General features: G+C 35.5%; 2 protein-coding genes across 4 annotated transcripts; one reads left to right on the forward strand and one right to left on the reverse strand.

Annotated features, from left to right (window-relative positions):
* Positions 1–544: 544 nt before the first annotated feature.
* LOC110377794 (uncharacterized) lies at positions 545–6781 on the forward strand (the record flags this gene model as incomplete). Its single annotated transcript, XM_064036857.1, has 4 exons — positions 545–715; positions 2345–2745; positions 4170–4377; positions 5269–6781. Coding segments are annotated over 4 exons (1038 nt in total), but the record flags the coding sequence as incomplete, so codon positions are not given.
* Positions 6782–6831: 50 nt separating this feature from the next.
* On the reverse strand, positions 6832–27129 carry LOC110377795 (endoplasmic reticulum mannosyl-oligosaccharide 1,2-alpha-mannosidase). 3 transcript variants are annotated; one of them, XM_049852466.2, is made up of 12 exons: positions 27036–27129; positions 26279–26475; positions 25431–25571; positions 23847–23952; positions 23215–23400; positions 22635–22783; positions 21171–21359; positions 18613–18800; positions 17009–17117; positions 12508–12687; positions 11889–12062; positions 6832–11411 (listed from the first exon to the last, which is right to left on the reverse strand). In XM_049852466.2, the coding sequence occupies exons 2-12, from the start codon at positions 26432–26434 to the stop codon at positions 11196–11198; spliced, it is 1794 nt and encodes a 597-aa protein (XP_049708423.2). In that variant the 5' UTR covers positions 26435–26475; positions 27036–27129; the 3' UTR covers positions 6832–11195. The 3 variants fall into 3 exon arrangements, with proteins under 3 accessions (XP_049708423.2, XP_049708432.2, XP_049708418.2); XM_049852475.2 differs by having other exon boundaries at positions 11889–12029; positions 26865–27095; XM_049852461.2 differs by having other exon boundaries at positions 26865–27094.
* Positions 27130–27259: the final 130 nt, after the last annotated feature.

A 27259-nucleotide genomic window follows, 5' to 3' on the forward strand; every position in this document is an offset into this window, starting at 1 on the left:
ATTATAATTAATTAGAGGCTATAAAATTTTAAAACCAAAATAAGCTAAATCGGTCCAGCCATTCTCGACTTTTATAGGTATAGGTAGTGAGACTAATAAACAAACAGCAATTAATTTTTATATAAATATAAGAAGAGTTATTGAGTTAGTTATGTAGGGTGAGTACTATGGTTTTGTAGTCTTTGGTAGTTAGATGTGGTGGTTTTAGATTTCTTACTTAGGTATCTACTTGTTCAGGATTTGAAAAATAAAAAACGCTATTTTTACTACAAGAAACTTTTAATAAACATGATAATCAACCTTTGCACAGCAATGGGACAGTACCTACAGGCTAAGAAAAGAAAAGAAAAAAATATAATCAATCTTTTAACTAAAGATCTATCAATAAATGACAACTGAATCGTTGAGAAAGTCGGAATCGTCGGTCAGAAAAGGAGTCCCAGAATTCACCGGGATGAGCGCTGCATCGGCGCGGCGTAGTCTAGTTCCAGTGCAGTGTCGCGACATCAAACAAGCTGTCCCTTACCGCCGCGGCTAACGCCTTCATGAAAACCACCAGCCTCTTGTCATCTCGCATGTGCCACGCGTACGCGAGGAACGGAAGGCGGCGCAGCTCGCGACCCGACAACCCACGTCGCGCGGCTTCGCAAGCGACGTTCCACAGGCGCAGGCTGGTCTTCAGCGGCTCCATGACTGTAAAACGCACTGCCTCCAGGTAATACAGCTCAAACAGGGGCTCGCGCGGCGCCAACAGGCCACGGGTCATAAGCTCGCAGCAGCAGCTGCGTAGAATCGCGTATGCAGCACTCGCGGACGGCGGGCCGATCAACTGCTTGATATCGGCGCGGTCCACGAATGCCACGTCGATCGCATCCGTCACCTTAGACGTGGTAAGCACGAGAGCGTTAGGCCGGTGTCGCAGCCGGTCCAGCTGCGTGAGTAGCGCGTTAACAGCGCGTCTCGAGTCGGAAGGCTCTTCTCCTGACGGTGAGGCCTGGCGTGTACACGCCAGCGATTCCACCTCGTCTACCAGCACGCACACCAGCATCCGTGGGTCTTCCATCATCTCCCTGAGCTGCTCCAACAGGCGCGATACGGATTTTCCGCTTTCTGCGAACCACGTTGAGACGAGAGCATGTGCATTTATCTCGATTAAGCGCGTTTGTGAAAAACGGTCAGCGAGACGAATCGATAATTTTTGTGCAAGCGCTCGACACAAGCTCGTCTTCCCACTACCTGCAGGTCCATGGAACAGTACCACTCGGTTCCACCCTGCAATGTTCGAATCTGAATCGTGGTCGGTGAACTCGAACGCCGCTTCCACAAAGCGGACAATGTCCTGCTTTATTTGGTTATCGAAAATAAGCGACTCCCACAATCCGTGGAAATCTTCACTAGGCAATGTCCGTATGTGCGAAATAGCGAATTCTTCACCAGTCTCTTCACAGGTATGTGTTCCTGCTTCTGGTGTTTCGACTCCGGAACGGTTCAATTTGTAAACATAAAATATAAGTTCTGCTTCGCCCGCTATAACCGGAGCATCAGTTTCGGTCTCGCAACAACGAATCACAAGCACATGTTCTTTTAAAATCGGATAATAATCAAATGAAGCTAATGTATGATAATCTGTGCTAGGGCTTAGCACTACACAATCCATCACAAACGGTCGTACAAGTTCAAGAACTTCATCCTTAAGTAGATGACTGCTCGGCTTTTTAAGAACTTCTATATGTAATACGGGCTTCATGATAGCAAACAATGACATAAAAACTTGGTAATTTTTTCGTATTCAGTCGGCAACAAGCCTAAACTAAAAAAAAACACAAGACAGTTAACTATTTAACTTTTATCGCCGTGTGGGTACCTACACCGAAAAGAAAAAGCGTATATACTTACCACAGATTATTAAATTCTAGTGTTGTTTATTGATGCGATATTGTCTCAGATTAATGATGAATAAGTAATGTTGTCAATGATTCTGCCCTAAAAATATCTAGTGAAGTATCACAAAAAAAAAGATTTGTCTTTACGAAAGAAAGATTGCCAGGTAAATGGTAATCTGCCAGGGAAAATTTCTTGTGTTACAGTTACCTAGAAAAGAAACATAAATTAAAAAGGTTATTATAATCTTCAACGAGTCATTATCTTGTGCAATTTTGCAAGCACAGATTTTTGTTATAGTGGTGTATCGTCAGTTTAAAAAAAGAACATTTTAATTTCATATACAACTTTTCTTTAATATTGTACACTGGTATTGTTATCTTTAGGTTTGAAGAGTGTTTAAGACAGCTCTTGAGCTTTGGTTCGAGTATTGATTGTTTGTGATATAATGCTCTTTGTTTAGGTCAGCAACCTGGCACCGATAAGTAAGAAGCTTGGAGCCGGTCCTACAGGTAAAAGTGGGGCCGGTTCTTATGGAAAAAGTGGAGCTGGAGGTTTCGGCAAAAGCAGTTCCAGCGGATTTGGCAAGTCTCCAGTCAGTAGCAAATCATCTAGTTCAACACCAAAACTTCCAAGTGGACTTGGTTCTGGTTCTAGTGGAAAGTCATCCGGTTTTGGAGCCAGCTCATCGAAAAACTACGGCTTGTCATCGTTTAGTTCACCCAAAAGTAAAAGTAATAAAACTGGCTTTGGAATAATATGGATACCTACTAGAAAAAATAAGAAAAAAGATGTCGTTTACAGTGGAACCAATGACACATACCCGAAAGGAAAATACGAAAGATCGCCATCAATGTATAGATAGTAAGTATCTATGTACATCCGTATCAAATGAGTAATCTAAAATATGAACTATTAATTATTATTTTTATCAATAAAATTCGCATGACAGTAATAAGTTGACAATTACTGGTACGAAATAATATGATGTCTTTAGTCGAGAGACAGAGATTGACAAAAATCTGTTAAGGTAGATGCGACGACTGGATTTTAAATATGAAATGGTTATTTTTTTTAAATAGTTTACCTAAGTTAATATACAACATGTAACGTAATTAACGCACACCCTCAAACACCCTAATTAGAATATTATGTTATGATCATAATACACACACTGGATTTTTAATTAAACATGTTTATGCATTGTTATTTACTAAATTAGTTATACCAATTCTTGGAGAACTTTTTGGTCAACTACTACGCACGCAAATATCGCGCCGCGCGCCGCTCGACTCGACACAACATAACGAAACTACGGAAAAAGCCGACAATACACGAAGTCTTATTACTTTGAGTTACGGTCTATTTGAATTTGTTTTGACTGTACAGGGTTAATATGACAATAATTTCCGTAGTTTTAATTATTTTTGGAAAAAAAAATACCTATATTAAAAATTATATAAATCGATTCAGTAAACGATTCTGAACAAACTAATTTCAGGATGTGCGTTAATTAAGTTACATGTTGTATAACGTTTATGGACAAAAAAGTGCCTTTAAAGCTAAAATAATTAATTTGTACTTGATTTTTAATACATAGAATACCCCTAAAAAAGGCGAGATTAAATACTTGGTATCATTATCAATGACGTTTCGTAACCACTGACAATAAGCAGAGACAATGCATGTCTGCATGACATTAGGTTTAGTTCCATGTTTCGACACCACTCATCCATCGTTGTAGATTGAAGAGTTAGTCGAAGTAAAATACTTCTTTTTTTAAACTTCTCAAACTATTATTGAAAGTATTTGATATAATTCTTTGTGTCTATAATATAAGATAAGCTCGCTAAATCCCATCAATACAATACGCTCTGACAATATCCGAGGGCTTATAATACCGTCAATAAATCGCATTTGTTGTTGTTAACAAAAGTAAAACTTTTTTGTCAGTCTATGTTTATGACACGCCGAGATGCAAGAAAACAACAATTTTGAAACTATCATTAGCACATGGCGTCGATTGTCTGGGGAACAAATAGAAACTGCTGTAGTAAGGTAAACCAAGTAATTGGATGTTGTTTACATGTAACTGCAGTCATCATTTATCAAGTGTTGTTTACATTATTAATTGTGAAGCAACACACAATTGTGTGACAATGTGTGCGGATTATCGTGAAATGTAATTTAATCTGCCGGCACCCGTAAGCCTCGGTAGTACAGTCGCGTTAGCACTGGAGCTCAGTTTCACTACTTGCTTATTTAATCGCAAAAATTCTTCTTTTAAGTATGTCTGGAGATTCACCTGATTTCCAACCACACAAGAAGAAAGAAGAGGAGACAGATTTACTAATGCCAGATCGGACTAAAGTACCTATTGCAAGTATAGCAGCAGCTGGAACAGCAGTGGGTGCTTCTGACGTACCATCTGACAGTACAGGGAATGCTGAAGAAAAACAGGAGTTTATAAGACATGACAGCAAAGAAGATGGTAAGGTAAGTGTACAATAATATGATTATTTCTACAGTACTGTTATAGGAGTTACCATAGAGAACAAAATGACCGGTTGGAGTGTAGCAAAGGGTGTGCAAGGCTTTTGGGACTTAGAAAATTTTTCATAAAAAATGAAAATTTCAGAAAATGTCTAGTTTTTCATATCTATCGTATAGAATACCTAAAAATAAGACGAAAACCATCTGGGCACTTTTTGTCTAGGACCAAGGAGCCCCGCGTAGCAGGGCTCCGTCGACTGGCAATCTCGACTTAGGGCAACCCCGACTCGGACAGGTTAGGTTCGAAGGGGATGGCGGGGTCTTATTTTTTTTTAAACCACCCAGAAGTAGGAGCCCCGCGCAGCGGGGCTCCGTCGACTTTGCCTTTGTTTACAATGACCTTCAGTGCTCATTTTCAGGTGAACCGTTGGTCCCAGGCAAAAGGTGCCCAGATGGTTTTCGTCTTATTTTTAAGTATTCTATACGATAGAAATGAAAAACTAGACATTTTCAGAAATTTTCATTTTTTATGAAAAATTTTCTAAGTCCCAAAAGCCTTGCACACCCTTTGCTACACACTAACCAAATGACCAGTGGTGATGTCATAACACAAAACCTCATAAGAAATTTTTAGAACCTGTTTTTTTGGAAGCAGCACATTATCTTCAAATAAAATCACCAATCAGGACCAATCTTTGATAGATTGTTTTTGATTTGACAAGGAAGACTTTGTTAGTTCTAGTTGGTGGGGTCATGCCTATCGTACATTACATTGGTCTACAAGAAGGCACCTAACTTATCTTCTTGAAGGCATCTCCTCTGTGGTAGTTACTCTTTTAACACTTTCTGAACTTGACTAAGTTCTAAGTACATACTGTTGTTGTGTAATTACAGGAAGGGGCTGGAGACACAAACAACAAAGAGTTCAAGAGCGACATAAAGGATGACTATCTTGACAATGAAAAAGTAGCAAACAAATCTGAAAAGCCAGATAAAGATGCTGAGAAATTTGGAGATAAGGTTGACAGTGTGTATTTAAGACCTCCGCCTCCGCACAAAGCCAGGTCAACTGCATCCACGGTTGAGGAAGAAGATTGCGGCATCAAGTGTCTGTACTACACAATCCAGTGTTGTGACTGTGTCCTCATGTAAGGTACATCTAGGTTAAAACTATGCTCATGTAGAATATAAAACTATTTTTTTAAAACCACATATCTCATGTGATCTATAATATTAATCAATTTTTTCAACACATTGTGAAACATGTATTTTATTTCACAGTGTTGACAGTAAATTTTCTATTTGCATATAGAATGTATTTTGCTAAAAATGGTATTGAAACTAGCATCTAAATTTTTATTTATAGTGTAGATTATTTTGTGAGGAACCATGACTGTTTTTGTAACATGAAATTATATGAAGTGACTCAATGCTATAAATACTGAAATAACCTGCCAAGATTTAACTTAGTCAAAAAAAAATGTCCATTCCAACCTGTTCCAAGTATGTGATAAGTAACAAATATATTTTTGTATTATTAGTTCTATAAATTAACTACAATAAGACCTTCATACATAGCAATGAAAAAAATACGATACATTTAGAAATATAATTTAAAGTTTACAATGAATAGCACAAAGACTGTATATTCAATCTACCTTTGGATAACATAAAGGTTGTGTAATAGTGAAGTAAAATTTAATGATTTTAGGTTTACTTTTAAAACCATAAGGTAAATGTGTGAATTATGCACTCATTTATATAATAAATAAACAACACAAATTTATCCAACAGACCTTGTTATAAAATGGCTAGTCTGCAAGTTGAATCTCTTCACATTTGAACGTGTTGTTAGGAACTTTTTATTTTTCATAATATAACTGTGCCAATCTCTTTTTACGGAATAATCTTCTTAACGCTCGATTTGTATGATCTATGCTATCCAGAAATTGAAGGGAAAAGGAACTTCTTCCATATTTAATATAAGATAAAATATGTCATATTATTAAAACTCCATGTATGGAGGAATATTTAGTGAATATTTAATTTGAAGGCAATATTCCTACATATGCAATTAACTTGTTACATGTATCAAGTTTTAGCTCTAGCATTTGCCTTAGTAGTGGGTACCACTAGACTAGCTCCTAATTAGGGCACAAGTATTGTACACTTGTTGTAAGAGCCACAATGCCACTATTTTTAGTTCTTTCTTATTATGAATTTACCAAGTGTATCATTTATAGCTTTATTTTTGACTTTATATTTTGTCAACTATTACAAGGGGAACAGACTCCGTCCAGAAGGGGAGCCTGTACTTGGTGTAGTAATAGACTGTAGATTTTTAAAATATGTATTTATATGAAGTGTACACATTTGTACAACCAATAAAAATTAACTTGAAACCTAATTTTGTTTCACTTGACCTTAAACTAGTAAGTTACCTCTGTTTTCGTGACAAGGGAATAAAACAAAAATTATTAATGGTAGGTACATTTATTACAACCAATATGTAGTAGATCAACTTTTAAAACTGCGAGTTTGATGTAGTGTTTACTATGTAGATATAAATGCATTATAGTCACTATTAATAAAACCCAGCCTCAAAACTTAATAAGTCATTTGTTCTTTGCTGTAAGTACTTAAGTTAAACAAAGCAACACAAATATTTGATTTGCAAAATGTTTCAACTCTATAGTTACAGATCACTGAACGACTTTAATAGAGAAAAAATCATATGGTGCCCAACCTTTGGATGAAAGGCACTGTAATGTTCAATGATTATTTTAATCTTGCAAAACAATACACTTATTGTACAACGTACCTATCCTATGCAACTTACATTTTATTTTGTCAGTTACTTTGACAAGGTTTCATCACATTTTCAGAAGCATTTTTATCGTATCCATAATTTCAGGAAGATCCGAAGAATATTTGGTAACTTATCACTAATTTTAATTGGTAACTGATTATTAAATTACAATTTACTACATTTGGACGTAGTTATGCAGAAACGTTCCAACCCACAAGTCACCCGAAATCGAGTTATTGTGATTGAACAGCCTAAAATTTAGCATATGGTTATCTAAACTCAATATAATTCAACAATAAAACCTCTAGTACCTTTACTAGTTAGAATAAAAAAGAATACAACTGAAACGCGTAAATGCTTATATCTCAAATTCAAGTTACGCATTTACGCGTACAGTGGGTTGGAACGTTTCTGCATATTACCATGCGCACTGAATTTACATCAGACTAGGGCCTGGTTTCACTATTGTCAATTAGTTACCTGACAGTTAATGCTATCTGCCAAGCTGCTTAGAATTTCTGCTAAATAATGCTGTTGGTACATGTGAAACCAGAAGCTAGAGTTTATCTGTCAGACAAGTTCCGGATAGGCTATCAGAGACTTTAACAGTAACCGGAAAAAGTACAATCTTGTTACTAAAAGGATTTTGGTATTCTATAGCTGCGGTTCATTCAATTAAAATTCCGATATTAGTATACGAACACCCAAATACTATGTAAATTTTAGTGCACACATATTGATCAAAACGTTAATTTAATAAAAAAATTATACGCTTCATCAATTAGTTAAACAAATACAATAAAATATACTTATGATGATTTACAAAAACATAATAATTTTAAATAAATATAAAGATACTGATAGTTACCAACTTGCCATTTTACTGATCAGATCATAATGACAAACCATTGAATGCAAACACCATTTAAATATATGATGATTTTTACTCCAGTCATCTCTAATTTATATAAAGAGTATAGAATAGGTACTATTGTCTTCGAATTGCTTAAATAATTACATCATCTGTTGTTTCTCAAAACAACAACCGTGTTGAAAATATGATAATAAACAGTGAATGTTGTCTACTCAATTTGTTTCCTAAGAAAAATAAACTTACAATAGAAAGAACAAAGTATTAAGACGTAAATTGATAACTCTTAGGAAGAGTTGGATCATTTAACTACAACGACAACCAAATCATAACAAGTTGGGAACTTGCATTAGTCAAATCGCCGATTTGAAAACTGAAAATAGTTCGCTCATAGTTAAATGGTGCCTCTCAGCGACAAGATTGTAACAAGGAAGAACAACAAACTTTAATTAAATTAAACTAAACCCCAATAAAGTACACCTACGACATTCTTTAAGTACTTAAAACTACGCTATCTAACAAGAATGTATTTTAATTGTGTGTATGCATTGTTACTAAAGAGATGTGATAATTTAACGTTTATATCTATTTATCTTTATAATTACTGGGCTGATAAGACGCATCATCTCGACTGAATTTGCTAGCAACCTTCATGCCTATCATTTGTTATCAAACCTTCCCTTATTCTTATGAATTATAGCAAATATTTATTATGATATGATAGCTACATTAATTTGGCAAATGTGACAAAAACAACAACACAAAATGAGTTAAAAAACGTGTTTAATAAATTAAACAAAAATTATATATTATTTAATGTTTCTACTAGAATTTATTGCACACATTTAGAGCAATTATTCATTAAAGTAGTACTCACTGTACTTGTATTTTAAATAATATCTATCTACCGGAGGTACCTAACTACTATAAAGACGAAGCTTGTATATTTTTTCGGTCTTTATTCACTTCCGGGATCTTGGGTTTTCTGGTATGTATTTCAATAAGCAGTGCATTGATGTTGTGAGCAATAGAGTAATAATAGGTAGGTATTATAGATCGTCAGAAGCTGAAGTTACCACTACCGCATTTATGCACAATTTATTGCATAGGAAATGTGGCAAAAATATAAATATATAACATAATTGCATTAATTTACGCGTCATGTGTGCACGTGCACGTCATTATGCAATAAAATAAAGCTACGTATTTTGCGCTAAGCTATCTCTCAAGATTCAATTTATTCGCTGCTAAAATTTGATTCAAGCAGTTTAACGGGACCTATTCGCTCTTGACGGGCTTTAATTTTATGGTAGTCTCTAGAAAGTTCTAATATAGGTACACTAGGATCAACATATAACTGTAAATAGCAGTGCAGAATGTAAGAAATAACAAGAAAATTATTAGTATAGAGTAAATACCAAGGACGGAAACATTTCAAGTTATTATTTAATTCTTAAAAAAACAAGAGCTTTTCTGAAATCTAGTCATGAAATTATATTTTATGTAATCCCGTTCCACCCTTCCACCAAGTGAATACATAATGCATATTTGAACTTAACATCGGTTATTTCAGGCTATCCGAGATTCAGCCACAGCCATTACACTTTACACATTCGGCTAATTATTCCTATAATATCTTAAGTAAGTATAATTTAAAATTGTTATAAATATTATAATTTTCATAACAAAAATATGATAATGACTCGAGTGAAATATTTACTAACTAAAAACAAATAATATAATATATTCCATATACGTTTTATTTTATTACCTAAGGACCATTAGCCAAAGTACCTATTTATATAAAAAAAGATAAAGCAGCGAAAATGTTGTATGAGATTCATTTTTGTTTATGAAATAAGGCTATAAATATATCGATTCAATGTTCACATTAAAAACACAAGATTTCTGATAGATAATTTGAACCCAAAATAATAATTAACAAACTTGGAATAATGTGAACATGGTTTACAGTCAGCGTTATAAAGATGGACATTTAGGGTACTCAAATATTATAGCAAGGTCTAATATCTTGAGTACCTTAGAGTGGTCATGTTCAAGACGCCGTCTGTACATAGAAGAAATTATATAATATCCTTGGTTACAAAATATACCTAGCGTAATAATCACCTCAACCTTGGTCCCGTCAAAATATAATCTGCCAAAAAGTTTCATTCAAACTATATTAATGGAAGAATTGCAGAAAATATGTGTTGGTTTCTTATCAAATTGTATGAGTGAAATTCATTAATTTTCTAACTTTGCGTATATAAAAACATTTATAAATTCGTTACATTTAAGTAAGTACTTATGAAGTAATATTAGGAATTAAATATCTATGTATTAACTTTAGTTGCTTATGAGTATGAGGGATGACAACATTCCATTCTTGAATCAGTATTAAGTTATAAAATGCAGCTAATAAATACTACTATGATTAAATACGAGATATTGTGCAATTAATTCGAATACCATTCATTATAATACCCAGTTTTAACTGCGACTCAAAAAGACTTAAAATGTAAATGCCTATCGGTATATCTTTTATACACAAATATAAATAGAATTACTATACAATAACATATTTTAGCTTAATACAAAGTCCTTCGGTCAACCTTCATAAAATACCAAAACGATAGTACTATACGAAGTACTGTAGTTACAGAGATACATGTAGTAAATAAATGTATATGGCATAACATAAATGTACAGATACAACTTTATACTGATCTACAGGTATAATCAGATACCTTTATCCATGACACATTAATATACTGTGGAATTGCACTACTATTACTATTATCTAAGAAAAAATACCCATTAAGTACAAAATGGGTCTCAGTCCAGACCTCATATCAAAAGATTTTGCGAATAACGCATCATTCTTTTAAAATTCAATCCAAAATGGATGTATATTTAAACTTGCAGTTCATGTACAGTTCTGTAGACGTTTTGTAGTGAACAAATAAAAGAAACACGAACAGGGTGATTTAAATAGAGAACTTTCAAAAAGAAAGAAAAAAGAGCAAAAACTATTGGCCATGTTGACCATCTTTCACTAGATTTCACTAGTCATAGAAGCGAACTTCAGCAGAACACAGCCAAACGTCCAGAACTGTACATAAAGCAGTAATATGACTTCTAGTTTTTGTGAATAGGCAGAGGATGTGCTTCCGAGTTAATAACGTACTTATTCAGGTCTATCGTGAATCGGTCATCACTGAACAGTAAGTACAGATATTTAAGAGTCTCCGATAAGAAGAACGATTCCATCATGTCACGTTGCACTGGTTTCTCGACTTTCACGTTGGCTAATGACGTGTAGCCGTTCGGCACTTTAGCGTATTTTTCGAAGCCCTGAAAAATTTAGATTTAACACTTAATTTGTTTCAGAAATAATTACATTCGAAATATAAAATATATTTCAATTATTTTATACTTAAAATTGAGCTTCTACCTAATAGAACATGGACTTTATTTATCACCTACATATACTTATACATGATAAATAAAGTCGTTTCTGAAGTTTTAGAAAGTATAAAGTTTTATTTATTTCTTGTGTATATGTTACTGTAAAATCCCGAACTATGGTAAATCCTAAGTTTTTCCAGTAAACCTAAGATTTACCGGCATGAGTTGGTAAATGTAAGAATTTATTATAAAGATACGATTTATTCGGACTTCTACCATTTCAATTCAATACATGCTAGGCTTTACCAATGTGGCAGTCCACATTGGTAAAGCCTAGCATGTAAATGTTAAAAAAACAAAAGTTACATCGTACGAGTTGTTGCCCTGAGCACGTTATGACATGTTTTGTTTTTATGACTTTACCTGATATATCTGCCAGCCCCAATCTTGATACGTTGTGTTGCCAGTTATCTGGTACATGTACCATAGACTTTCAACAAATTCTGGACGCAGCAAGGAGTGCGAATCTGCCGCTTTGGTGTACATATCTTCAGCCACGCTTGCCTGAGGAGCATTTTTGGGAGCTGCTATATTATCCTAGGAAAAGCGAAAAAAAAACATAATAAACAAAAACAAAATAAACAGAAATAAAATAAAAAAAGGTCATATTTTTCAAAGTTTTCAAAATCAAAGCTTAACTCAAAACTGAAAATAAATAAATAAATAATTCTGTTATTTAAATTCATTATATCTAGATACTCTTACAATAAAGAGGAAACATTTGTTTGTTTGTACTCTTCAGGCACCAAAACTGCTGAACCGATTTGAAAAATTCTGCCACTGCTACACTCTTCCCGAGTTACATAGGCTATATTTTATCGCGCTACTTGCAGTAATTCGTACGGGACATGGGAAAACGGCTAGCACTTTGAGTAGGTAAGTGGTCAGGGCCCATAATAAGACTGCCTCTTTCTAGACAAACATAGCATTGGTCTATTTATATGTATATAGCGATGGACATTCATCATTATAAAATACCTACCATATAAAAATGAGTGATCTCAGGCGCCAGGAACGTAGGATGCGCTGCGTAGGTCAAATAGCAGGTGTACAGTAATTCCTCAGCCATCGTCATGTGCCAATCCGGGAGTCCGTTGGCATGGCCTAATGCCAACGTGCCTGGCAGGAAACAGGTCAGGTGGTCCATTTTAGGGTTGAATGCCTGAAAATGTAAATACAAGTTATTATTATTAAATAATTTACTGTTACTGTTGGATATTTTGTTTGCTTGCTTGAACGCGTAATCTCAGGAACTACAGTTCTTACTTGAAAAATTATTTCAGTGTTAGATAGCATATTTATTGAGGAAGGCTATGGGTGACTATTTATCAGGGTTTGTGCAGAGGTTCCCACGGGATGCGGGTGAAACCGTGGGCAGAATAGTTGAATTGAATAATGAATAAGTTTGCAGAATACTGAAATGTTTTGATCGGCAGAATCAGCTGTGCAGTTAAAAATTGAAGCTAGAGCGACGGCCATTTAGGTCAGAAAAAATAGTCAAAATAATTGTATCATTAAGTCAAATGTTGGTGACACAACACCTGAAGTTGATATGCCGTATGCAAAAAGTACACTCTTTTGCAAAAAAAACGGGCACCTATGCGAAATCTTAGTTTTAAGGACTTTACGTGTATTTCAAAGGGTTTTTATGATTGTAGTATGTTTCTAGCATCAAAAGAGTTAGCCGAGCATGCGTGAGAGTGTATTCTAAATTTTAATTTTGTACAATTGCTAAGAAATTGGTTGAACCTTGTTTTGGACTAATTGCTGGCAGAAAGTTCGTCGGTGTTTTGAAAAGTTTTTGAAGTGATTTTCAGAAAAATGATAATGCACTTTTAATGATTGATTAATGTACTTTTTTGTTAGATCAAAACATTTTTGAAAAACTATGCGTATTTGATAAAATTTTCACCTGTTCTAAATGGGCTATATTGATGATGGATGGCAATGTTAAGAGTTTCGGTATTTTAGTGTAAACCGTTTCTATTGTTTAGATATTGTACCCACGTGTTCTAAAATATCGCTTTTTCATTAATAAACACTATTTAGAAGAGTATCAGTACCTTTGGCTGCGATAAAACAAATTTAAAGTAAGCAGTGCCCATCACAACTCGTCTCCTATAGGACTTTCACATTTTTAAAAGTCTTGAAATTCTACAAAATACAGAAAATAGCGCGTAGGCTGTGAGCACGAGGTCTTAAGGTCTCGTAATTACTGATTTTTAAACAACCTCGTCTCTTGGGAAACTCCGTAGACCTCTGAAGATCTATGAGTCTGAGCGTTCAAATAGCGTGTTTTCATCCCACAGATATTTTATTAAATAAACTTGCCTACACCGAGATTTTCTGGCATCTTCAGCACTTTCCTGCTTAAATCATAACAATAATTGGCTAGCTGCTCAATTCTTAAGAAACATACGTTCGGCCAATAATTTTGAATTCTTGATTCCCTTTCAGCTAAATCGTCGTTTAGTAACCCGATACCTATGGAGTTATCGAGAGCTTCAACGAGGCAATAATTTGACTTTTTAGATAGCTTTAACCCTCTTCATCATTTTTCATGTGGTTAATTTTAACAATTATCACAAAATTTGGTATTTTTTAAATGTCAAAGTCCGATAGGAGACGGGTTGTGATCGGCACTGCTTACTTCAAATTTGTTTTGTCGCAGCCCAAGGTACTGATACTCTTCCAAATAGTGTTTGTTAATGAAAAAGCGATATTTTAAAACACTTGGGTACAATATCTTAACAGAAGAACGCTTTACACTAAAATACCGAAACTCTTAACATTGCCATCAATCATCAGTATAGCCCATTTAGAGCAGGTGAAAATTTTATCAAATACGCATAGTTTTTCAAAATGTTTTGATCTAACAAAAAAGTACATTAATCATTAATTAAAAGTGCATTATCATTTTTCTGAAAATCACTTCAAAAACTTTTCAAAACACCGACGAACTTTCTGCCAGCAATTAGTCCAAAACAAGGTTTAACCAATTTCTTAGCAATTGTCCAAAATTCAAATTTAGAATACACTCTCACGCATGCTCGGCTAACTCTTTTGATGCTAGAAACATAATACAATCATTAAAACCCTTTGAAATACACATAAAGTCCTTAAAACTAAGATTTCGCATTGGTGCCCGTTTTTTTTGCAAAAGAGTTTATATAGGAAGGCAAGGCGTATTGAAGACTTATTTGAAAGACAGTCCCTTGGTGTCTAACTCCAAGTGAGTTTTTCACACCAGATTCAAAACTAACAGAGCTGTTCTGTAAAGCTTGTCTGGTGGGTTTAATGGTCTCTGCACACACAGCGGGCGCGGCGCGGCGGGACGGGACGGCGACGCGACACAATGTACTAGAGCGTCGCGTCACTACGCGTCGAGCGGGACGGCTCTGTGTGGCGGCCTCCGTAATATCTAGTACATTACAACTGCTCAGTATCGCGTCGCCGTCCCGTCCCGTCCCGCCGCGCCGCCCCCGCTGTGTGCAGAGACCTTGAATAAAGTAATTTCGATATTTATATTTTATGGGACAATAGAGTTTAGAAGTGTTTTCCAAAGACAGCTATGGGTGCCTTTGTGAATCAGGCACATTTCACCTGTTTTGTTTTATGGAATGTGTGTTATTACAAAATGTTGTTATAATCTATTTGAGCTCGCTGAATGGGCTCCGAGGTGTTTGAGATATTTGAATTTATCGTAAAGGAACTATCAAACTTGGCTCTACTTACGTAAACTACCAAACATAGCGGTCTACTTACAACAGATTTCAGATGTGTCATATACACGTATAACTAATGAATATACCTAAAAAATGTTTCTTTGGGAAAGTTGTTTGAAATCGTGAGTAGATAACGTGTTTTATCGGTCACGAATTACCAATTAGTCACTGTATTTTCCTGATTATTATCGAATTTATCTGGGTACCAAAAGTATTTAATTAACTATTAACGCGATAAGACCGCTACACGACGGTTATTAATATGGATCCTCATTAATGTTAGGTTCTCGTTTTCACTGAAACAACTGAGTCGTATCAAGGAGTATTGGGTTGCCCGGGTAACTCCGGGTTGAGGAGGTCAGATAGGCAGTCGCTCCTTGTAAAGCACTGGTACTCAGCTGCATCCGGTTAGACTGGAAGCCGACCCCAACATAGTTGGGAAAAAGCTCGGGAGATGATGACTCGTTTTGACTGAACCAATAACGATTAAATTAGGTAAAGATGGTTAGCTTTCGTTGTGGGAGGTCTAAGTTCAGAAGTGGACGGCAATTGATGCAATGATGATGATAGGTAGAACCCGAGACATTTAATAATACAAATTGGCTGATTTTAAATTCTAAGTGTTCAATAAACAGAGTAGTATTGCATTACTGTATGTTGTGTCAACAATATATTTTTATAAGAGCGTGCAAATAGTAGGCATTACTTATTGTGAATTGAGTTATATGTTCTCAAGTGTCAAGTGGGGTTCAATAGCTGTGTCAATATTTTTCAAGATCAATGTAATATTCGAACCAGTCGCCACCACGATGGAAGAATTTATCCAATCGGTTCAGTAGTTTCGGAGCTTAACAAAAGATGTTACCTCTCTATCATATTATAGTAAATACAGATAAGTAATCAGAAGGTCGTTTCTTATAAATATTATCGCTTCACACCTTACGGTGGTCCTAGTAATAATACTTCTTAATCTTAATAGATTATATTTTTACAATATTGATATCCCTCACGTAATAGTATTCGACGATAGCCACTTATCATTGATAGATAAACTATCTGTATACGCATTGTTAAACTAAGTCCATGATAAAAATCCAAAAAACGCATACATATCTTTAATATTTATTTGTTTGTTGTTACTTTGCAAATAATCTTAGATAAGATATGTTTTAATTGGTTTTATCGGGATTAGAAATTATTATCATCATGATTAAACATTATGTTCGGTGTAGGTATAGGAGTTAGATTTTGTAAAAAGCAGCGATCTATCACATTCTTTAATTTGCTTCTTATCACAAACCAGCCCGGAACCTAGAAGTTGGTGATTGATACACCCGTGCATTGGAGAGTACTTAAATGTCGGTCCTGCGCCTGATCTCCGGTCGTGTGGGTTTGACGTCCCATCGGGCTATGAGAGTGAATAAATAGTGAGTGCACCTGTGTTCAAGCAAAAGCTTGTACACTATGATATGTCGTGCGTAGTTGGCTGATCAACTTATATTAGAACAGCCGCCGCGGCGGACATCAGCGACGAATGATGTCCGAATAACAGCCGGGACCAATTTATCGTGCCTTTCGAAACATGGAGGAAGTCATCAGGAGAGTCCGACGGGCCGATAGCACCAAGTCTCTTAACTTTGTAATGGATTGCTCCACGTGGCTTTGACTTATTCACGACCCACTACACTCCACCTACTAAGAGTACATTTAATTATAAAAGAATATAATATAAAAAATAAATAGTATTTGACATCTCACCTCGGATCCGGCTGACAGTTCGCCGATAAACAAATGCTTGTTAGGAGATGATCGTTTCGCCAGGAAATTGCGAACACCCTCTATGGCAGTCATATAGTCGTCTAGTAAACTGTAAACAATGTAAACAAATATGCCTGAAATAACACAATTATTGTTTTCCAAAACTTTAAAACGATATTCTGTTTCATGAAATCAAAAGTCATTACTATTTTAGGAATATGTTTATGTTACCGGAAAATAACAAGACTCGTAAGTTGATCAATTTTCCGAGAGTTGATCAACTACCTAGAAAATTGATCAACTTACGAGTCTTTTTATTTTCCGGTGACACTTATAAGTTAAATAAACATATTATTATTACATTCGAAATAGCTCGAGGAATCACTATTTAATTCGCTTGCATAGTTGCAACATACAACGACTTGATTGACCTTTTAAAAGGCTAATTAATCTTAATTGAAACCCACATAGAATTGAGAGCAGCTAAAGTAACATTCGCTATGACTGTACATTATTATTGCAAGGCTTAATCATTTATTCAACATTATAATATACTAAAACAAATGTTTATAGCCGCAAAGGTCATTAACCTCGAACTATCAATTGATTCGACAAAAAATACGAGTGTTGCGCATATATTATTTAAGTATTGATATTTTCGCAAAGTCGATAGACAAAAACAGCACAAGTTATTTCACCGTCAACTTATTTTGATGTGGTCTTCACTGACAAGATAAATATAGATATTCAAATGAGCAGAGGCGCGTAGCAACGGTAAATTAAAGTAACCAATATTTCAATAAATAAAGTTAGGACTGTCTGTGATGTAGGTAATATAATTTCTATATATAGGTACTGGCATGCCTCGTTGGTCTAGCTGTCGCAATTGCGGCTGCTGAGCACGAGGTCTCGGGTTCGATTCCCGAGTCGGGCCGAAATCGCTTTGTGGGTTTTAGAAGACTTTCACAAAGCAGCCCGGAGCCTGGAAGCTGGTGATTGATACACCCGTGCATCGGAGAGCACGTAAATGTCGGTCCTGCGCCTGATCTCTCTCCGGTCGTGTCGGGTTACCGTCCCATCGGGCTATGAGAGTTAAGGAATAGTGAGTGCACCTGTGTCTGCGCAAATGCTCGTGCACTATAATATGTCCTGCGTAGTTGGCTAATCTCCTTACATGAGAACAGCCGCCGTAGCCGATAATCGGCTTGGAGGACATCATCATCATCATCATATATAGGTACTATATAATTAACGTTACTTCTGAACTTGGTAGTTATAAATATCCTAGATGATGTAAGGAAATAAAATAATAACGCATAGCTTCAAAAGGCACATATTACAAAATGCTTGAGCAAAAAGAACAAAGCAGGATTACCATTAAAAATGTCATTTGAACATAGCTATCAATTTGACATAATTTTTATCAAGTTAAAGTCAAATTCAAAATCCAATCGCAACACAACGGATAGATCAGTAATTGAAATCCACAGTTCTTATTTCAAATAGCGCATTGTAGGGTCTTGTAAAGGCACACTTTAAAAATGGAAGTTCCTAGTACTTGATTGTAACCTCTTTTAGTTTTTGTTTCTTTTTTTAATACTCACTAGTTAACAGTCTTGCCAGTTTGCAGCCACTGTTTGAGCAGGTACTCGTAATAGCTGTCTCCTCTGGCTCCGAGGGTGATGGTCGCGTGAGGCAGAAAATGGCCGGTGTTCGGATTTATGAAGATCGGCACCAAACCATGCTTTTTCGGTAAGTGGTGTATTTTCTCAGATACGGCTGCCGCTGCATCCTGAAGATAAAGATAAAGGTTGTAAGTATATAATTTAGCATAGAAATAGGTCATTTGATGTATGAAAGAAAAAAAATAAATCCCATTTGTTCGAGCATCATTCGTAAGCGATTCGACTAATATAGATAGATGAAACTTATTGATCACACTCGGGTTTTGTCTACAGCTTACTTTGTCCAGGGCTGTGAAGCCTAGCAAGATAGTATTGATTTTACAGGTCCAGGTAATAGAAACCTTGGTACAAGATAGCTTAAGATAGAATATGGTTGAAACCTCGGGAACCAGCTAGCTAGAGTATGTTCACTCCATACAGCAATACTTCATATATTTTACTCTATTGTACTCAAACATGATTTAAACAGCCTTACGCTTAGATACGGGAATGTGAAGGAGTTTTTAATGTCTGCACCCAAAAAATCTTACTCGGCTGTTTAGTCGATAACGCCCAAGTACATCGTTCGAGCGTAAGTGTCATTGAGTCAAGCACCTAATGAGGTTGTTACTTGACCCCTGAGACACTTTGTGGACAAGTAGCTAGAAATCATGATATCACGCTGATTTGGAAACATAAATGTAGATAAGACTTGGAGCCAACAGTTGGTAAAAGCAAGCATATTTTTTAAACGGTTTTATTTAGCTTACCCTGTTTGTTTTATTATTTATTCTTGGGTCAAATTTAGTAATTCAAATTTAAGTACCTTGCTGTTGTCAGATTGATCTGAAATTTGGTACACACCTTTAATTCCGATGACAATACAATATACTAATATCAATAACATTGTAAATCCAAGATGGCCGCCGGTACAAAATGGCGGATTATATATTTTTTCCACAACCCCCTCAATATGGGTATCAAATGAAAGGGCTACTCAAGTAGAATACTGTCAGCAACCCCAGCGGGGCCCAACAGGGCCAAGGCCTGCCTGGGCTGCGGGATTGTCCTGGTACATAAAAGGCCTACGACGAAACACAACGGTTTTTAGTCAGTAAGAGTCTGGCACTCCCTCACCGCTGCTGACCCATATATAGGTCGAATGAGGAATATTCGGTAGACATTTTCATTAAATACTAAAAACTAGAAAATAAAAAATCGGTAAAAAAACTTTTAAGTTAAACGGTTTTATCTTATGTGCACTGAAAACTAGAAAATAAAAAAACTGTTACTTACCTATAAACCTACATAGGTGGTCCCGGTCATATTAGACTAAAATAAAAACGTGGGGGCCCTCTGAAATCCTACCTATGGCAAAGCATATCTTTATACTTTGGTAGATCGTGAGCTCGGCGTTCGCTGGTGAAGCTGCTACGGCTGATTATTGATTGTCAAAATCTCCAGTTACGATTATAGTAAGTAGAAATCTACACCTATTATACCTCTAGAAGAAAGTATTACAGCAATAGTTAGGTAATGGGCCCCACGTTTTTATTTTAGTCTAATATGACCGGGACCACCTATGTAGGTTTATAGGTAAGTAACAGTTTTTTTATTTTCTAGTTTTCAGTGCACATAAGATAAAACCGTTTAACTTAAAAGTTTTTTTTTTATTACTAAAACTTTTTAAGCTCAGTCTGGTTACCGATAAAGTGTCAATTAGTTATCTGATAGTTCACTCTATCTGTCAGATATTGTCTGTGAAATCAAAAGTTTTAGTTTATCTGAATTTATCAGTAACCGGGGGAAACTGGCCATAAGTTCCCTGACTAATGTCACCCATTCAAGTTAGTTTACATTCGAGATGAGAATGTGTGACGCATTTCATTCTACGAAGTTAATTCGATCAGAATGCTTTTGTCGTATGACGCACTGTTACGACATTTACTACGAACAAGTTAGCATAACAGTGGTTCAATTGTTAATGGTAGCATTTACTCAATTTAGAATTGAATCTACTGAACCCTTATATCGTTCAATTGATTTAAGTGAATGTTTAGATGCACAGCATGTTTTCTTCTTACATGCTCTTATATCATTTGAAGTTTGAAGTATCTGCCTTCATCTCACCAGCAACGTATTCACAATGTGAATATTAAGATACAGATGCACGTATAAATTCGGAATTGTTGCTCACTGGTGTGAGGTCCCTGAAAGCGATGTAAAGTAGTGCCATTTCTCCAAGACTCCCATTGAGTTATTTTCTATCATAACGACATTATTTTAAGATGATTTACATAATGAATACCATAGAGACAGGATAGCTTATTCTTGCCAGGGCTGCGGGATTGTTCTAAAGAGTTACCGCGGCCCTGATACACTACGAAGGAACACGAGGGTTTTAGTCAGTAAGAGTCTGACACTCCCTCACCGCTGCTAACCCACAGCGGAAGAAGTCATTTGAATATTTCCCATAAAAAAAAGGATAGCTGACTCACCTCAAACCCAGGATTGTTGCTGGCTCTCGCAAGTTCTCTGAACTCTAGTTGTACCGTAGTGACTTCGGCCGTGGTACTGTAGTGTGACCACTCGGGCGCATGAGCGGTCCTCTCGCCGAGATTCACGTCCGAATATGGAATGCCCGAGGGTGATGAGAATGCTGCCATCAGCCGGTCTCCGAGATCAATCTGAATGTTCATATTGGATGAGGTTTTAGTAGTTTTACACCAGTACTGGTAAAACATGTTGGGTCAAACCGAAATATTGAAGACCTCATAATATGCATCATAGAAATGTATTTTTATGTACCAGTGTTTTTGCAAATAAATGATCTTTGTCTTTAATTGGTGAAAAGTACATATTACATGCAAGCTTCTGTCAGTGATTTCACCCACATCTCGTGGAAACCTCTGGATAAAAAGTAGCCTATAAGCCTTCCTCGATAAATGAAATAATTATCTGAAATAATTTTTCATATCGGACCAGTATTTCCCGAGATTAGCGCGTTCAAGCAAACAAACAAACTTCAGCTTCATAATATTAACATAGATATCCACGGAGCAACGAAAAATGAGCAGAGATGACATAAGGCGGGTAGGTCAGGCGCGTTCTTCTAGGTCAAGGACATACGGTAAGTGTGACCAAAATGATCAGCTACGAGTTAACGAACGAGGCATTCGGGTTCTTTGCGACATCTGTCAACAATTTTTAGTATTACCAAAAAATGGGTTTGTTCCAAAGAAGGCGTGTAAGGGTGGATACAGGAGCTTTCCTTTTCCCTCGAAACCCATTTTAGCGACCTTCTTTCTTCGGAGATTTTCCGTTATGACATCTCCGCTCGTCATTTTATCCTCCATGATTATATTTAAACTCATCAAATTAATTTTAATGACGTCTAGAGATATAAGTAATATTCAAGTGCCAATTATGTCTGAGTGACAATTTAGAGAGAAAAAACTCTGGACACATGTACATAAGTCTTGTCAGAGTAAATGCCCTGTCGTGTGGGTAATACCCACGGTTAACGTACCATAATAATTATAGATGCAGCTAGAAAATAACAGATTGCAAGCACTGTCGCTCCTGACAGCCAAACCGGTCATTGCCAACAAAAAACGACTGGTTAATTGATAGGTAAGGCAAAAAACATTAAGTTTGTTTCACTATGTCTTAGTTGGATAGGAAATAACGACTTCAACTTTCGAAGAAAATTTGACGTGTAAAAGTGTTGTTTTCAACTTATTATTTACAAATTAAATATAGTTATGTTATCTAAACTAATATAAAAGAGAAGAAATATTTGTTTGTTTGTACCCTAAATGCACCGTGTTTACTGAGCCGATTTGAAAAATTCACTGTTGAAAAACCACACTCTTCCCGACTAACATAGGCTATATTTTATCCTAATACGGGCAGTAGCTCCTACGGTAGACGTGAAAACAGCTAATCATTTATAAACTCACAGCTTTGGTAAGAAACATGCGGTCTTGAGAGAAATGATAGCAAGACAGCAAACCGCCCAGAACTCTGATGGTGACCTCGAAGAAGTTCACATCCTTGCTCTTTGTGAAGACCAGCTCCTCTTGAATCCACTGTTTGCCTTCCTCAAATTCTGGAGACAAAACATTCAAATTTTGACAAATGTACATTAATTTTTAGGGTCCTGTACCCAAAGAGAAAAACGGGTTCGACTAAGACTTTGCTGTCTCTACGTTACCAGGCTGTATCTCATGAACAGTGATAGCGAGACAGTTGAAACTTTCTTAGTTGATGCATTATTATTATTGCTATAATAACAAAAATACTAAAAACAAGGATAAAGTACCAAAATATGTAAGAGGCGACAAACAACGTGTTTTATTTTATCTGGCTCTATCTAGACTTTGTTGTATGCGCACAGCCTAGAGTGAATCTATTTAACAATAAGTAATGCTACTAAAAATCGACTTGCTTGTCTTAAAAACACATCATCAATGTTCTTAAAATTTTGTCTGTTTCAACAAGCCACGAATAAAATCTCCAATCGCATTTAGAATAACTTACCATTTTTCAGTCCCATAATATAGGCTGTATCCAGAGAATCCACGATGGTGAGACCGAGAGAAAACCAGTCGAAAGCCATGCCTGACACCGGTTTCAAATTGTCGTGGCCCCAAGCATGCTTCTTATAACCACGCCATGCGTGCTTGAAGCTCTCCACTACGGCATATTGTCGGGCGTTTATAGGTCCTACAAGAAGTAAATATATGTTATTAAACAAGTTTTTTACCCTATAATATTAGTACGTTTGCAATAGAGTGGAAGAACTGCAAAGTTTCTAATTTAAATAATCATTTATTCCAGGAAATTATTCCAATGTCACTAATCACATATTTAACAATATTCTCAACAAAAGACAGTCCTGGTAGTAGCATCATCCATATTATTATTTGAGCTACTCATCAATGAATTTCGAGATCTCAAGTCTCAAGTACAAACAAACAAGACGAATAATTCAACGATTCAGTTCAAAGTACCAGTCGAAAACATGAGCTAAAAAAACCTTATCGTGCGCACAAATGACGTCGAAACATGAAACATGACTGTAGCGCAAACAAAGCTATGGTTTATTATTACATGCTTATCAGCAATCGCACGGCCAATTAGACCTAGCTACAAATGCTACAATACAATACCTGTAAAGATGGGTCGTTCTCGCTTCTCGAAATCTACGGCAGTCTTCCTCGGAACAACTTGTTCTGATGCTTGCTCATTGACTAGAGACACATTCTTAAGAGTTTCCTAAAACAATAAGTTCTTCTTAATTCATTTTTTAAATAGCAACAAGTAGGACCTTCATCTTCATAAATCTATACTAAACAGTTTGTTTGAAGGCGCTAATCTTAGGAACTACGGGATCGATTTTAGACAGTATACTTCTCGAGGAAGATTACAAGATTACTTAGGTGGGCGACGTAGTTCCCAAGGGACGAGAGTGAAACTGTCAGCGGGACTACACTCTTTATGAAGTGAACAGGATAAAACAAGCTAGGTACGGTACAGACGAGTTCCTACAATTTTAAGACAGTGTGCACTAAATAAATTCATTATCTAACTAATCAATCTTTTGAAGAATGTGTTTTTCCGAATGTAATAAAAAAAACAAATAAAACCGAAACACCAAAAAACGAACAGAAAAAAAAGTATTCGAGCACTTGATAAGCGAATGAAATTGCTACCTATCAAATAATTAACACCCATATTGATAAGTACATTATCATCGTATAACACAGTAATAATTCAATATAACATTATCTGAAATCAAAACGGGGAACAACAATTATTTAGATAAACATTATCTGGTAACTCTATACAGTAAGCTACTGGTACAAGTACTTATTTAGTTATCTACGTGGAAAACGCACAATGCTATCATGATAATAGTTTGTTACGGCAGGAAATGAGTTGCGAACATTCTGCTGGACCAACAAGAGTATTTTTGTTCTTTTACTAAACATACACATACTTTTTAAATAACATGTTGTAAGCTAAAAGGTCAGTCACCTTTGTCAATGTAATTTTTATTCATTTACAGTTAACTGGATTTTTTATCGGATAAAGTTTTGTACTACTCTTCAGTTGTACGTAGAATTATTGGAACAAAATGAATAAAAAATAAATCAGATTAACAATTACTTTATTAGCTAGGCCACTAGGCTGTTGGTAGTTATAAAAACTTAAAGGACATCTATTTTTAAGTGGCCATAAAAAGACAAAGTACTGTAACTGCAATATATGTAAAGCATTATTTTTTAATAAAGATTTTCTTTGTTTATAACAAAATAATTAAATTAAACTTACATTATATTAATTGTATTGTATAATAATTTTTATTATAACAAATGAAAAGGTATATTTATTGTATGATTTGGTTATTAATATAGTTTTGTAGCATAACAAACAAGAGACAAATTAATTTTCCTTTTGACACAAATAAACTGTAATAGAAGCATGATAATTACAATATTTGTGTCCTTAATTAGTCACTCACCAAGAAAAAGTGAGGCAAAAGTTTTTGTTAGTGTGTGTTGTTCAGGCTTTGATATAACTGATCCCTGTCATGGATCTACTCATCTCCGGGATGCTATATTTTATCCAGGATAAGATATACTGAAGAAAACATGCTTGTCTTATCACAACATAATAGACTTTTAGTACAAGGAAGAGGAACGGAAACAAAGCTACTTAAAAAGAATAATTAACAAATTAGAAATACTTACTTGTGCTAATTCACTATGATTAATCTTATTTACATTAGCAGCAGACATTCTTGAGATATAAAACATAGCTAGGATAGTAGCTGCTATAACAAATAGGGCATAAACTATGGAACGTTGCAGTCTTGAGAGGCGATTCCATCTCTGAAAAAAAAAAACATTTTGAACATGCTATTGCTACGAAAAAGGTTTGTTACTTTTTATTTTTGTTTTTTTTTTAAATGGATGAATGTAAATAATTCCTCAGTAGGTTTGTGTCTAGGGAGTGGTTAAAAAAATGGTGGTTGTAACAACACGGACAAAAACATGTCTTTAAATAACTCAAGGTAAACAAAATAAAATCATAATTATCCTGAAAATATTGGGCCAATGAAAAGCTAAGAATCATCAGATCATTGTAAACAACAAATGCATGAAGAACATTATTTTATTTGGCAATTAGGTATTAATTAAAGCCAACACCTGGTACTAGCAAAACATTTTTCTGCAAAAGTAATCTGCTATCACAGTAAAATCTAGTTAATCTAATTAATGAACGAATTAAGAAAGTTTTTTATATAATATGTTGGGAGCATAGCTTTTATCAATCCCATTGTCACCTTGTTCAATACATGGACAAAAAATGGGTGAATTTGTTCTTTTCATAATAGTGTAAACCTAAACAAACAGGTATCTGTGGAGATGTAAGGGGGAGGCCTATGTTCAGCAGTGGAAGTCCTACGGCTGAGATGATGATGAAACAAACTGTAGTCTTTGTTGTTTTTGTAGTCACAGGGCATCTTGAGTTCATGTATTAGAAGCCAGACCAAAATAAGTAGTATAAAATTTGAATGACTAATTTAATTACTTACCCTAATAATTTTCCTATGTGACCCACTCTGCTGTTGGTCTGTGATCAGCACGGAGGTGTCACTCTTCAAACTCCACTTGCCAATACTGGGTTGAGGAACTATAGGGGGCTGGCCAGCCTCATTAAAGTCTATCTTCATATCCATGGTGGATTTCATGTCTTTTCACTTGTGCATTATATTTATAACATGTTTTGTTTCTGAATGAAAACAAAATAATTGGAATCAGAAGAATGTCGATATAGTTTCGCAGGATTTAAAAAAAAATGATGATTTCGTTAGAAGCATGTTTGCTCATTTACGTATGTGTTATAAACAAAAAATATATTGTAATCGTACGACACAAAATAATCGTAATTGAAGCCGGTAAGTGGAACACAAAAAAATAACAGTGTTATTAAAAAGTAGCACAGAATTTACAATTTCACTGGCATGTAGGATCTTTACTTATTTTTAGTGATCACACAGATTTTGGTAGCTCAATATTTAAAAGCTTATTTGTATACAATAGATAGTTCCACGTCCGCAAAGTATAAAAGGACAATGCCATTTTCAAATGCTTCAAATATTTTAAAATTATTGTTCTTACATAAAAGAGTGCCAAATGAACTGGCATGCAGCATTTTCGCAAAAATCACGTTCTCACAATTCAAAACACTACACTTCATTAACATTACGTTATATGTACATACATAATTTTTGTGGAATATAAATTCCGAGATAAAAATCGCAATAAAAAACGAAGTGCAAGAACAAGTACCAGATCGCACAGATCGAGATCACAGCCACAGCGGCCACAGCACATACAGATGACAGAACAAATCAAAGTGAATGAATGAGCCACAGGGCAGATGCATTGGATTGGCAGATGAGAGGAACGAAACCACTGAACCGAATAGAACGTCAAAGTTGTCACTTGTCGTCATAGACAAAAGCACAGATAAAACATCGCAAAATATGAAAATTTTAATATTTTCAAAACAA

Source organism: Helicoverpa armigera, chromosome 1, assembly GCF_030705265.1.
Source record: "Helicoverpa armigera isolate CAAS_96S chromosome 1, ASM3070526v1, whole genome shotgun sequence".
Lineage (NCBI taxonomy): Eukaryota > Metazoa > Arthropoda > Insecta > Lepidoptera > Noctuidae > Helicoverpa > Helicoverpa armigera.